General features: G+C 36.3%; 1 protein-coding gene across 1 annotated transcript in view; it reads left to right on the forward strand.

Moving 5' to 3' along the window:
- Positions 1-15657, forward strand: part of LOC306887671 (regulator of G-protein signaling 12-like) — a 37748-nt gene that overhangs the window by 11479 nt on the left and 10612 nt on the right. The window contains exons 4-7 of the mRNA XM_079445611.1: positions 12455-12473; positions 14401-14570; positions 14780-14872; positions 15480-15623. Of these exons, the coding sequence (XP_079301737.1) occupies positions 12455-12473; positions 14401-14570; positions 14780-14872; positions 15480-15623 (426 nt within the window). The remainder of the gene's footprint in view (positions 1-12454; positions 12474-14400; positions 14571-14779; positions 14873-15479; positions 15624-15657) is intronic.

The following is a 15657-nucleotide window of genomic DNA, read 5'->3' on the forward strand; positions in this document are numbered from 1 at the left end:
GCTTCATCCTGTGAACTCACAGAGCGTGCGGCTGAATGGACATGTTTATTTACACTGGGTGTCTACAGGAGTGCTGAGGACTACTAATACTTACTAATGGAGCCAACTTTAACTCTTCACTCTGCTGTAAGTTTCCTTCTGTAGGGACTGCATCTGTTTTAGATAAAACTCTGTGCATGAAGCTTGTTCTTCATCTAGTGAGAATAGGTAGTTTTTAGAAATTCATTGGCCTAAGTGTTTCTGTGCTTTGAAAGAAGCACGCGTGGTCTTGCTTTGGAATTTATTGGTCGGTTTGGAGTGACTCCCTGAAATATTTGGTGAAGTCTTTATACTTACTAAACTTTAAGTTAACCATACTTGAAACGGATGACATCAGTGCAGGATTTCTCAACTGGACTCAGTCTTTCCTCTTGTGTCTTTGGGTTGGTCTTCTACAGTGAAACGGCTTTGTTAAATTTAGCCTTAAGCGATCTGTCAACACTTCTCTAAGTGTATTCTCTTTCACACATCTTGCTGTCATTGCAAGACACACAGTGTAATGCCTATGTACAGATACCATTACCTTATTTGTTGTTCTTTCTTTGCTTTTTATAGATATTTAGATAGTGACAGTTATCTGTGAGGTCACCATTATGATTTAACATTCAAATATGTACTCCCAGATGAAACAAAACATGTCCAGGCCTTTGATGCAAGTCTGTACTTGGTGTTCATTTTTCTTGGATGATTTTCCTTGCCAGTATTTGTCCTTATTCTGTGTGGTTTGGAAGTTGCATTGCGGATTCTTTAAGCAGAGGCCACCTGTTCTGCTAAAGGGCAATGTTTTCTTTCTCTAGATGCGTGGCCGCCCCATGCTCCCAGGTCTGGTAACCCAAAACCACAGACTATGTGATTATTCCTCTGGCCAACAGAGATGCTTCCTTTGACCTGATTTCACTTTAATTGACCATTCACACTGAGGATGATAACTATAACATTAAAGTGTTATTAAATTGTTGAAATTCTATGAGAATAGCTAAGTCCACACAATATAATATAAGATATAATGATCATGTCAAAGGGAAACAATATGATTGGACTCGCTTTCAGAACAATTTCAATTTTTTTTTCATTGACAGCCAAACATTTCAACTTGCTTTAAAGAGCTTGAGCAGGTGTCAAAACTGCAGTGTGTGCTTATTTTGATTATGTCCATTGGTGTGGAAGCTAATATCATTACAATCATTATCGTTCTTGGTGTGAACGGGCTTTAATACTTTTTAATCGGTATGCCAAGCTAGTATGTACAAATGCTTGATAGTTGCAAGTGTGATGTGTTCTATATCAGTAGTTGTCTCTTGTTCAACACAGTTTCCAAATATTATAATTTGTATTAAAATTTATTTTATTCAAATAATATTCACCAGGAGAAGTTTTTTGCTATTTCCCTTTTGCGTTGCAGGGGAAGAAACAAAACACAGTTTGTCTGAAATATACAACATATTTCTTACAAGACATGGCATTACAAAATGTTTTATTTATTAAATAATCCTTTGAAGCCCCATTGAAGTTTCCTGAGGTCTCCTAATGCACCCCCAGGTTGAGAACCACTGCTCAGATAGACAGTGAAATTAACAATAAGTGTTCAGGCATGTGCATGTTCTGCATGAAATGAACTCCTAGGCTAACACCTTTCTCACCCTCACCTCCACCTGCATTCACTGTATCCACCTGCTTCCTCACAGCCCTCTCCTTCACCCAAGAGCTGGTGCATCTGACGATAACAGCATGTCTACACTGGGCACATCTGTTATTGTATTGTATCCGGTGTAGACAGGGTGTAACACAATAAATAATCACATGAAAGCTTTCAAGGAGTGTCTGGCTCAAATGGACATACACCACTTTTGCTCATTAGTGATGGTAGAAACTAATTGTTTCAAGACATTGACTTATTCACATGAAAGAATGCAAGCTGATCTAAAATGTTTGATGTGGGTTATACACAGATGTTTGTTTATTTTTATTTGTTGGAGGATGCAGCCAGGGGGCTAATTTTCTCTCTTTAGCTCAGCTTAGTTTTTCCTGTTTGAGCCATTTAGCAGCCATTTTCAGCTGCGTGTTACCCTTCATTATTAACCTTTTCGAATCAGCACTTTATGCATTAACAACCTTCAACAACTGCTGGCATGGATCATGGCCCGCCATCATTTACATTTATGTACTTGGCAGATTTCATGCAAAATAAAATGCATTAATCAAATTAGTCAGTAATCAATTTTATGATCTCAGTTTTACTGAGCTGCCTATATTGCTGTTTCCTCTGTAACAAAAAAACATAGAAAATGTCATTTTTAATTAGATTGAAGTATATGTTATTATCTGTACTTTTTATCGAATAAAATATATTTATAATTAAAAAAAAGAAAAAAGAAATCTTTCTTTGAAGGCAGAATTCCTGAATATGGAACCCCTTAAAATACTATCTAGGTAGGCAGCTTACTAAGTTTTAGGTCCTGTTTATACTAGTGTGTGTTTTGTTTTAAAATGAAAATTATCCTCGTCTACACTGGCGTTTTCACTGCATTTCAGAAATGATCTCCAGCCATACTACGCAACCTAAAACGCATGTCACATGGCCATTGATGCACACTGGGCATGCGTGTAAAGGTGTAAACAGAAAGCTGGTTGCTATAGTCACTGGCAGGTACAATAATGAGCATGATGTTATTGTTTACATGGTCATCAAGGTTACACAGAGCAAATGTTGGCAGCCACCCCATCGATTTCTAAAGTCTCCTTTTTCGAGGGACGAAAACGCCAGAAGTGTAAACAGCAGGCTTAACCGTAGCAAACGTTATGCGTTTTAAAATGAAAACTCACTGGTATAAACATAGCCTTACTAAGCTATAAAGAACATAGAGACCAACAGACTGATCTAAAAACTATCATGTAAATCAAGAACTTATTCAGTCCTTTTGCATTTAAAAAAAATGGTTCTTTGAAAATAAAGAACCTCCATACATCCCATGAACTATTTCCTTGATTCCCAAGCCTGACTCAGTAATTTAACAGGTCGTTTCCTTCCAATATTCCACGATAGCTTTGAAAGCAGTTGGTGGGTATTTTCAGGGAACTATTTTCATCAGCAAAGAGATCTACCCACTTATAATTATGAGTGTTAGGTTTCAGTTTGAAAGACTACTGGTTTGGTACAAAGAGAGGGAAGAAAGAGAGAACACTTGAAAGTGTATTTGGGTGGGGTCATGGGTTAAGCTTAGATGATGATGGATGCTTTTCCTCCAGGACTTACCCTTACACAAAGGAGTGGAGAGCTGTTTATCCTGTGCAAATCACAGATGCAAATGTGGAACTGTGTAAACGCTCACAGATATGTCCCTTATGGGCATTTGTGTTCAAGCTTTTACACAACAAATTTGCTTATGATCATTAATTGGAATTGCATCATGAAAAATAGTTCTGGCAAAACTGAGAAACAAATCCACAATATTTTTACAACTTTTTAACCATCATAACAACACTGTTGGCCATGGTTAGTATTATTCAGCTATTGGGCTAAACTTTTAGATATTTAATAAAGTTTAGATATTAAAGTAAATAAACTTAATGTGCATAGCCAAATATGCAGACTGTAAGTTAATCTGATACACAGGATTCACTTTCACTGATTCACAAAAGCAGTTTCAACAAAAACTGGTTTACAAATTTCTGGTTCATGGACTCTGAATGTGAACACAAAAACATCAGTGGATACTAGAAGGATGACTGTAACTATAGATCGCAGGTTAGATACTGTACTGTATTGTAGGATCTTCTGACACTGTCCTCTGCTTGTGACCTTTTATAAGTGAATGTGGTATCATTTACACCTGGAGACGAGCCAATCATTGTTCCTCATAAGATCCAGGTCAGTGCGAGTTTTGCATTTTGTCCTGATGATTACAAGGATGGTCTTGCACAGGCAAGTGGTTAAACTATTGCTGTGGTTTGTTTTATGGTTGGGAAGAGAATACGTGGCCTTGGTAAACGATATTTTGTGGTTTCCATTTTGCATCTGGTTTTGTTTTTCATCCTTCACTGTAATCATGTGGTTTCATTGAGATGTTACTGCTTTTTATTAGGTGAAAAGCAAACCATGTGATGTTTTTTCTTTATTCAAAATTTTATGGACTTAGAAATCGATGAAAATTGGCAGCTAGTATAATGAACACTTGATGTAGACACATTTTGCTGAAGCAAACCATCTTATCAGGCTTTCCCTTCCTCCGTCTGGCACAAAGGAAGTCTCCTCCAAGGTCTCTGATGTTATTTTCAGGCAGTTTGTTGTCTGCCAGAGATAAAAGGAAGAGATTTGTTTTGCCCCCTTGAAAATGACTCTGGAATCATATTTGCTTCGCTGGGCTACAGATTCAACTAAACTTTAAAATATTTTTTTTAGCTTGTGTATAGTGTATAGTGTGTTCATTTGGTCAGTTTATAAAGTCAGATCAAGCCTGCTCACCCAAAAGAAGGGATACTTCCTTAATCTGGAGCTGTTTACTGAGAATAAACGGAAACTAATATTGTAAATCTACTGCCCTCTTTATCTCTCTCTCATACATACACACCCAACCCACATACACACATTCATGAGCTCACAGTCTATAAACATACACACCAGCCCAGCCTATATAGAGCTGGCAAACTCTATTTTTTCCTACCATAGAATCCCCAAATGCAGTTGAGAACTGGTTTGAACCCAAAATGAAGAAGAAAAATAGCATATAATATAATCACCCTTCCCTAGCTTTAGTCTGGGAAAGGCCCACCCATCATGCCCAGGGCTAAAACATCAACATTTATCTCCAGACGCTTCTTTAAATAATTATTCACTTCGTCAACAGGATTGCCGATGAAAATGCTGTTTGATAGTGATTACATCAATGGTAACGAAAACGATGCCCTATATTTAGTTCATCATATGTAAATGAAAATAGCGATATGATTTAAACTTCACTTTAATGCTTTAATTCATTATTGTAATTTATTGTTATATTTATTAATTGTTTTGAAATAAATCATGGTCATTTTGTATTTTAATTATTTTTTAGTCTTATTTTGATAATTGTTGTCACTTAATGTTATTTTCATAAAAATGGTAAAATTTTTAATAAATATTTCAGTAAATGGTACAATGGACTGAAATATATAGTTCAGTCATGAAACTCTAGATGGCGCAAGCTGTCGGGTTGTTAACGTTACTGATGATATTCAAAGTGTTAAATGACTTGGCACAAGCTGATTGGTTCATGCTGGACATGTAGCCAATGAGCTTAATGCCTTGCATTTATATGGCTGGCTAGTATTCACTTGAGAGTCTTGCTGCACGCTTTCAGAGTTCTCTGAAGCCCTCCACCTTCCCCAGCTCCACCTGTATAGATCTGCTACGGGTTATTTTATATGCTATTATGCAGCAGCAGTATGTCTTAAATACTGGCACCGTATCGCCGTATGCATTGGCAGTAGCAACTTCCTGTACTTGCTTGCAGCAGCGGCAATAATCTACAACTACATCAATAACCAACAGCAGCAGCAATTCAGCAGCAGTGTAGCAGATCTATTCCGCCAAGACCAATTAACATTGTCATATCCATCACCATGCTAAACTTTTCCGAGAGTTGTCATGAATGAAATGAATTAATATCACATGACAAAATATTAACTGAATTTATGGGACATTCTTTGTCTAAAGGACAGAAACTAATTACCTCACTAAAAAAACAGGGAACAGTTTGATTACAGAGCTGATTGATTGGAAGAAGTAGCCTATCAGTTAATGTCACATGTTAGTTATGATGACTACAGCAGAAAACATTCAGTTAGTCTGTAGCATATTGTCGTATGTTGGGGGCCGACTGAACCTGTACCGACAAGACTTTTTGTGTCGCCATCTGATCCTGGGTGGAGATTTTCAGGTATTCACATATACACACAATCACCCACACATGCGGTTGCAGTAATGAACCCAAAATCACAGACAAAGAGGAGAAGCCTTCTGACTATGAGTCTCATAAGGAGACTTTCCTACAGGAAAAAGCGTCTCCCAATAGCGGTGAGTTTGTGCTACAATTTTTTTTTCTCAGGTTTTGATCGTGTTTTCTTTTTTTTTTCTTTTTTTTCAAATCCAAATGATCGGGCTTGGTTGGATCAGCTGCTTTACTCATTAGCTGTTTTATCTCATTCCTGCACTCCCACACCGAGCAGCTGCGGCAGGGAGTCTCTGGCTCAGCTGGACTTGAGACTGTTGTTTCACGCTCTGATGTTTCCACAGTTCCACAGTTTAAATATAGCTAATTAAAATGAGTTACAATGGCACAGTTGTTGAACATTTAGTCTCAACTTAATTGCATTGCATTTAATTAATTTACATTTGTACATTTGCATTAATAATTTCCGTTGGCCATAACCGGATATACAGAGTCCAGAACAAAATCTGTACATGTAGTAGATTTAATTTGATACTTTACTAAATTAAAGTATGATTACATTTGTTTTTGACATTTAAACTGTAAAATATATAAAATATTTGTATTTGTATTAATATTTTAAATGTTTTGTTAGAGTGGTTTCATCAGCGAAGCAAATACAGTGCACATGGATATAATCCTTAGATCTGTTAAAAATATTATTATTAAAAAAAAAATAAAGTAGTTTTCTACTTAAGTTTATTGAACATTTTAAGTGTGTTCTCACCTGTAGTTGTGGCTCCTTTTGATTAGTCTTTGTCTTAATATGTATTACAGTACAGTTTAAACATGTTATGACAAGCCAAGATATTTTGTTTAGACCAACTGCATGCCTTTTGTAATGGTGTTTTTAGCTGTAGCTTAGAGAGAGTGTGCTCTGGCTGTGGGTTTTGTCTTCCTTTATCAACAAATGTCACCAGAAGAAGCTAGAATGTGTTTATTTGAATTCACAAAACATCCTGAATTAGATGAAAGACAGTACTTGACAGCCTAGATGTAGAATAAACAGTTTAGAGTGAAAGAAAATGAAACTCCTACATGTAAATCCTCATCAAAATGCTGATATAAACTGGTTTTATTTCTTGGAGGTTAAAAGGGCAAGTCGTCACCTCACGTACTCCAGAAGGTGGAAATATAAACAAAGCGAGTCTCTGCAGCTTTTGCCACATATGTAGTTGTGGCTAAGGTTGACTGTGTAGCATCAGTGGAGGTGTGAAGATTCACAAAAAGAAGGGTGTATGGCAGCTGTGCAAAGACTTCAGAAGAAAGTCATTTATGGTTGTAAGGAATATTTGCAGCAGTGTGGCCTGGAAATGCAATGAAACTGTTTCTACTTCAATAAATTTTGTGATGTTTGCAAGACATAGGTATTACTCATACTTACAGGAATAGTTAACCCAAAAATGTAAATTCTGTCAACATTTACTTGCCCTCATATCATTCCAGACCATTTTCTTTCTTCTGTTGAACACAAAAGAAAATATTTTGAAAGTCATTGGGGTCAGCAAAGGACCCCATTGGATGTCAGATGATTACAGAAATGAGTTTTTTGGTACCAGCCGGATGATACTTATGGATACCTAGGAACCAGAATATCATATCATTGTGAAAAATGATAAATAAAACATTATTCATTATTACAAATGAAACACTAGTGGAAGATATATTACAAAAAAAAATACTATTTCAGTATTTCTACTTAAAGAATTCACATTAAATTCAATTAGTTGCTTGCCGTTTCTTTGTCATTATTATTATTTTTTTTATTAGCAATTTCTGAGTGAAAATTGTTTCAAAGCAAATATTTTTTCAAGAAACAACTCAGCTATATACACTGAAGGCAATTTGGTGTAGAAACAATTTTCACTCAGAAATTACCAGTTAATTTCACAAACACTTACAAAGATACAAATAACAAAACTGAACTTTTGAACGTTTTGAAGTTGAAAAAGAGAAATGTATCTTCCAGTGTACTCCAATAATCTTTATTGTATTTACAACTATGAAATATCATTTTTAGAGTGTAAGTTTGATACACAAACACAAGTTTGAACCAAAGAGAGAAAATGAGGCTTGTTATGGTTTGATGATATGCGGTGAGATTTTCCCTATGCTATTCTAGTGAACAGGCTCAAACATGTTTTCTTCTAAACACAGAAATTACCTCATCATTTCCTCTTAGAATCCATAAATACAGTTCTTTGGTTTTACTTCTCATAAGTTCCAAAGCATCTGATTGGTTCAAAGAAACATCACTCAGTCACGCGGCGGGTCACAACAACCAGATGTCTGTAAGCCACCGCTGAACCCTGCCACACTGTACGCCTACCAGATTTTGCTGCTGTGAAACCCCGTCTAATAACACGTTTGCTCATGGGAGCGTGTGAGATATATATATATATATATATATATATATATATATATATAAAGAGAGAGAGAGCACCCCTGCCTGAGATGCGTGTCATTGGTGGCCTCACAGTCTGTGGTCTGAGATGAATTGTTGCCATAGTGTTTCTGACCAAATACACCAGGGTGGTGTCACAAACCGAACGGTATTCAGGCTCCACCGTTTCATAGCTTCTCATTTTCTTCCCTTCTCTGTCTTTCCTCCCTCTGTTTCCCATTACTAACTTCATCCCTCACTACAATTAGAAGTATAGAAGAGGCCACTTCTGGTCTTATAAGGAGTGAGGTTTATATCAGTGGGTTTGGTGGAACTTTGTGTGAGAAAGTCTTTATCTAGGGGTCTCGGTTTGAGATTGTCACAGTAAGGACTCAGACTCCTGAATCATATTAGTAGACTCTAGCACGAGTTGTTCAGCATAAACCGGCCTGTGGAACTCAACATTTTAAGACACATTTGCGCTTTGAAGTGGCCTGGAGGCTTGTGGTTTTTCAAGGCCATCCCTCTTGTGTCTGTACACTGTGTTAAGAGCATTCTTGTACTGGGATGTGATGGAAAAAAGACACATTGCAGATGAGGCTTTAGCAGTGTTTATATGTTCATCTTTATAGAATGCAACAATATTTGTATATTATTAGCTGTTGTCACCAAGGAAAGCATCACTTTATTATTGCTCTGACTATAGGTTAAGGATTTTAAATGCACCTCAAACTATAGGTATTCAATTTGTTGTATAACATTTATTGCTACCGAGTTGTATGATTACTCAAATTCCATTCAATATACATAATAAAATAAATGATTAAACATTACAATTCCCCCAATCTGGACTAGGTTACAGATTTTCTCTCACTTGAACAACTCTCAAAATAAAGTGCTCTGTGACTGGAAAGAGGAAGAAATGGCTAACCTAAAATGTATGTAACAAAACAGATGTAATTTCCCACTATGTTTGTAAATGGTCATTTTTTGTCCCTAACCTTATTAAATGTGTCATCTTTCACATCAAATTCTTACTTTGTTTCAATTAATTCAGTTACCATAATAAGAAACTGTAGAGTTGTTACTATTCAAATGAAATTAGTATTAACAAACTTTATCTTTCCATTGCTGAGGAAACGGAAGCTGCATGTGAAGTGGCATTAGATGCAGTTACACAGACAGTTTGGTGAAGCTGAGGTGCCATAAATGCAAAATTACACTGCAAAATTTCAAATGCATAAATCATTTTATAAGATTAATGTTTAAAAAAAAACATACAAACAATAAATGTTGAAAAAATGCAATGATACTTTTAAATATGACTAAACCAACAGTAGGTGGCGGCAATGTCTGTTTTAACGAGTAAGTCATTTATTCATTCATTCAACCGATTCATTCAGAAACGAGGCAAGTGACTGTCCTTATGAATGGGCCACTGAATAATTGACTCACTCAATTCGTTCAAAAACGTGGATTCATTCAGTAACGAACTTCTTGCTTATTTAAATACTATTGTATAAAATCAGTGTCACGTTGCAATCGTGTTGATATTCGTGTTAATATTGATATTCGGGAAAAACATTTTCTTCTTCTACCGCAGTATGCATCTATAAATTTCTGTGAGGTATTTTGTGTGCTGTCGCTCTCACACACTCACTCAGGCTGTGCAAGCCTCATCTGGCACGACAAAAATACAGTACATTATCAGTCGCCGTTTACACTGAATGCAATTAAAATTAGAATAATTCTCACGTGAAACGACGTGTTTACACGCGACTGTGAATGTGTGCGTCGCTGATCGGCTCGGAATCGGTGAGACTGACCGGCCGGTCACCGATCCGGGCCGGTCATGTGAAAAATCGTCCAATTCCGATCACTGGATCACCGGTCAATCGGTGCATCTCTAACAGGAACTAATTAATAAGTATTCAACATCCAACACTGATAGCAATATAATATAAATCTAAAAATCAAGTAAAAATGAATTTTATTTGGTTCATATTTTTCACGAATGTTTAAAAAAATGGTTGGAAGCACTTCATATTCTTATTTGACTTGTAACATTTTTAATAATTTGAAGATGCTTGCTTAGCACTTCATGTATCACTGGTCAAACCCATTAAGATAACAGAAAGATGTCCTTCACATAAAGCACAATGAATCAAGTCATATGTGTCCGCTTTTGGCTGTTCTCCATTCTTAGAATCCTTGTCTTTTATTAGCATATAAATAGCTCTCCTTTAGTCATGTTGATAGTGTCAGAAGAGCTCAGATTTGATAATGGTGACGTTGGAATGTGCCATTTCTGAATGCTGATGAGCTGTTATTTTAACTCATTGCCATTAAAGACATATGAATATTTCTTACTTTTGTGATTTCATCACAGCTAAATGATGACATAATTACCAACAATGAAAACAATTAATTTATTTATTTATATACTCACTTTATTCATTTATTCATTCATTCATTGTCTTCATTTTATATTATTTCTTTTTCTTTAAAAAATTTGTATTTCTCTTTAAAAAAAAATTCCCGCCATAAATAATTTTGACTCATCCCTCAAAAACGTGTGTACAATGAGCACATAGTGGAAGTCATGGGTCAAGGCATTGCTCCAGAATAAATGTTCCTATTCCCAAAATATAGAAACAATACTTAAACATTATGTATGTGAGTAGTGTGATTACTTACTAGTCTGATACTGCGAAAATAACTGAAGGAAATATATATTTGCTAAATGAACTAAGCCAACTACCATTATACATATTCGATTGGTTTCTGTACCCAGTATTTTTTTTTTAATTATAAATGCAATGAAAATACTGATATTAGTACTCGGTATTGGCAAGTACCAGAAATAAACGTATCGGTATCGGCCTGTTCTGGCAAAAATGATATCAGTGCATCCCTACATGTTATTTATACCAAATATAATATCTAATTTTTAATATATAATGTTTGTGTATAATAATCTCATCTGTCTAGAACAATATTACCAAAAAGTATTAACTTTTGTAAATGTAATTGCTCATTTCTGATTTGCCTGTTAGACATTCATTGTAACTGCATTGAACCCAGAACATTCCTTTAATGCAATGAGCGCATCTGTGTCTAGAAGGAAAGATTTTTTGGACGGCTGTAAGTTTGGCATTGGTTTAGTGGTGAATACAATGAAAAGTGCCTGCGGCTGAAATTAAAACCCTCTACACAACAAATCCGTCTGGTTAAATGGCACCAGACAGAATAGTGCATGTTCATGCATGATATCACTCGGTTAACATTGTCCAGAGGTTCTATGAGTCATGAATCTGATTCTATCATTTTATTATGTGCCAACAAAGTACTTCTAGCTCCCACCTTCACATTTGTAAAATCTTATTTGTATTCACCACACAAAAGTCTCTGTTCCTTTGTGTATCTGTCTGCTGTCCCAATAACTGCCCTCATTCCGTTACACTTCCTCCCACTGAACAAACACTGTGTGTTTGTCCATGTGCTTTGCTCCCAGCCTGCGCACACACACACGCGCACACACACACCTACACACCTCTGTTGGTCTCTGGGATGCTGATGTTATAAAATAAGTTATTATATGGTTCTACCATATTGGTCAACTTCCACATACCTGGGACTTGCATATTGATTTGCATTCTACTTCTCATTCAGGTTTCCCTCCATGCTCAGAGATGCAGGAGTGTTTTATGACCTGACTAAAGCTTGACTAAAGCTCTTTGTTAAAGTTATGGTCTTTGCAAGTGTCTGGGCAGGCTTGGGTCAGGTCATTTGATGTGTGTGTGTTTTTGTGGGCGGTAACCGGAGCAGAGGTGCGAACAGCTGCGTGTTACTACACACAGCTACATCAACAACCATATGTAAAAACCCTCCCCTCTCGACAATCGCATATCACACACATTCAGTTAAGATGAGAGAGGCTGCAGAGATGTCTGCAGGCATTTTCTCCAGCTCTGTAACTTTACCTCTCTCCTCTTTTTCTCCTCCTTTACCTCACCGAAGTCAGGATGGCAATTGCTCATTCATGTCTTTTTTTCTTTTCTTTCAGTCGGCTGCATCAGATGGAGGTGAGTACTCTGTTTCAACCCTTTTTCTAGTAAGCAAAATCTATGAATTCAGGAAGTTGTTTAATGAATTTTTCTGACAGTTATCTTCATGTAGAGATTGCTATTATAAAAATATTTTAGATTCTGTTCTGTTTGATGTGTGAGCCTTTGAATTTTATTTGTGTAGTCTTAAAGTGTTACATTTGTCTATAAGGAGATACAGGAAAAATGTTACAAGAGAAGCACAAGATCATAATTTAAGCAAGTGCACTTCATTTGTACACTGAAGCAAACACGCCTTCTCCAACTAAATATATATTAATGAGTTACAGAGTGCAATGTGTAATTGAAGTAATCTGAAGTTGAATGACTTTTAGATACACTTTTGTTCAAAAGTTCTGGGTCAGTAAGATTAAAAAAAAAGAATAATTCATACTTTTATTCATTAAAGGATGCTTTAAATAAATCAAAAGTGACAGTAAAGACATTTAATAATTTTACAAAAGATTTCTATTTCAAATAAATGCTGTTCTTTTAAATGGCAAAAACGAGAAAAAATATTTTGTTTCCACAAAAATATTAAGCAGCACAACTGTTTTCAGCAATGATAATAAGAAATGTTTCTTGAGCGCTATCAGCATATTAGAATGATTTCTGAAGGATCATGTGACACTGAAGACTGAAGTAATGGCTGCTGAAAAATCCAGCTTTGCTATCACAGGAAAGAAATGCATTTTAAATTTATTAAACACAAGTCATTTTGAAATAACATGATAACTCTGTTTGATATTACTGTTTTACTGTACTTTATTTCTTTCTTTAGAGGCCTTACAACATATCTTGCACAGAAAGTTACACTTTTGGAAAAAGTTACACTACAGATTTTGGTTTAGGTCAGAGTGCACAGAGAAAGTTTTTGGGCATGTCAGAAGCAAAACGTGTCAGTAAAACTGTCAGCAGACCAATGAGGAAGTTTCCTTTAATTTGTCTGAAGGCGGTTATGACCGTGATATTTAGAGAGAAAGCTTTGAGGTTTGTCTGGACTTGTCTAACGAAAAGCAAGGAAAACAAATACTACACATGATGGGGACCGCAACTATTTGTAATAAAGATACAAAACAGCACAAATTACATATGATCTAGCTTTCCTTGCTTACAAATCACAAAATCCCTTATTTTCGAGTCTCGGGCCGGCAGGGATTGTAGGTGGGGGGAGTGAATGTCCAGCGCTCTCTCCACCCTCAATACCACGACTGAGGTGCCCTTGAGCAAGGTACTGAACCCCCAACTGCTCCCCGGGCGCCGCAGCATAAATGGCTGCCCACTGCTCTGGGTGTGTGTTCACGGTGTGTGTGTTCACTGCTGTGTTTGTGCACGTTGGATGGGTTAAATGCAGAGCACGAATTCCGAGTATGGGTCACCATACTTGGCAGTATGTCACTTCACTTCACTTAAAGTTAAAGTATGCAATTTTTCTGATGTTAAAATTCTTCTCACCCTAAACCATAAGTAAAGCATTTTTACATTGATTTTCCCAAAATGTGTAAACACTGTGGCTCTATGGCCTTTTCAACATTACTTAGTTGAGCAAACCTGACCGGCCCAACCGCAGCAACACTCGCTCAACCAATGGTCTGAGTTTGCTGTGAGATTGTTTGCCTGACCCATTTCCAACTGAAGCAAACCTGTTTAAAAACAGTCTTTTTTTTTTTTTTTCAATTCAATTGGTAACAATACTGACTGCAATGATGCACTTTGATGATTCTTAGTATTTATCTGCATATTGTCATTCAAAAATCATTCCCATTCCTCACCTCATGCCACAGTATTAAAGACATATCATCTCAGAACAGATTAGTGATCTTATTTTAGTGATCCAGACCAGAACAGTTCAAGAATCTGAACCCAAATCATCTCAACTCTCATATTTACTCTTTGCCTTGTCCAGAGCGCAGCGGTCTCGAGCGTCATGACTGCGGCAGCGTGAGCAGTTTGGAAAGTAATGGTAGTCTGCCCAGTGTCACCAACCATTGTCGCTTCTCAGAGCGCCGTGCTGCATCATGGGCCGTCAGCTTTGAGCGTTTGCTCCAGGATCCTGTGGGTGTCCGCTATTTTTCTGTAAGTACTGGAGTGTGTCTTAGACATTTTCTTATTGTTAACTAAATACAATTCTTATGGCCTGTGAGCTTTTGACAGGCTTGCCTTTGTGTATATCAGTTTGATGGTTTGTGTTGTTTCATTTGTTGACACCATATCATAAAGCAGAAGTGTATTAATGTCACAGGATAGTAGTTTAGAACCAAATGTACTTCTCTGTCTTCCTGCAGGAGTTTCTAAAGAAGGAGTTTAGTGAGGAAAACATCTTATTCTGGCAGGCCTGTGAATGCTTTAGCCAAGTTCCAGAACATGACAAAAAGCAGGTATCATCTGTAAAGTTCCCTCAGTCATACATATTCAGTCATCTTGCTCAATGACCCTTAAAGTGATATTTCACCCGAAAATGAAAATACTGGCATCATTTACTACTATTTAGGAACAAAAAATCATAAAAGCACAACAAAAGAAGTCTGCATGATTTGTGCACCATATTCCAAGAGTTCTGAAGCAGTTTAATAGCTTTGTGTGAGGAACAAACTAAAACTGAAGATGAAGGGTGCCAGTGTATTTTAGTATTATTTTTATACTGTTACAGAAATTATTAATATTTTGAATTAGCTCTTATTTTTATATTTTACATTTACATTTAGTTATTTAGCCGATGCTTTTATCCAAAGAAATTACAAATTACACATTTTTTTAACATTTTTTTAAGTGTTAGTAATTTTATGTCTTTTTAAAAAAATGTATTAGTTGGAATTTGTTTTGTATTTCTATTTAGCTTTAATTCATGCTTATTTTAGTTTTAGTAATTTTCGTATTAGTAAAGATGTTAAATTCAAACGTTTTTCAAATTTCATTTTCTAAGTTATATGATGAAAGAATTTGAATTTTTTGTGGTAGGTTTTAATCCTAGTTGTTGTTTTTCAGCTGTCCCAGAAGGCCAAAGAGATCTACAATCGTTTCCTTTCAAGTAAAGCTACCATGCCGGTAAACATCGATAGTCAAGCTCAGCTTGCTGACGACGTCCTGACAGCTCCACAGCCTTACATGTTCAAACAGCCACAGCTGCAGGTCGATGTGCACATGATTAAACTCCCACATTCAC

Source organism: Barbus barbus (genome assembly GCF_936440315.1).
Source record: "Barbus barbus genome assembly, chromosome: 2".
NCBI classification, from domain to species: Eukaryota; Metazoa; Chordata; class Actinopteri; order Cypriniformes; family Cyprinidae; genus Barbus; species Barbus barbus.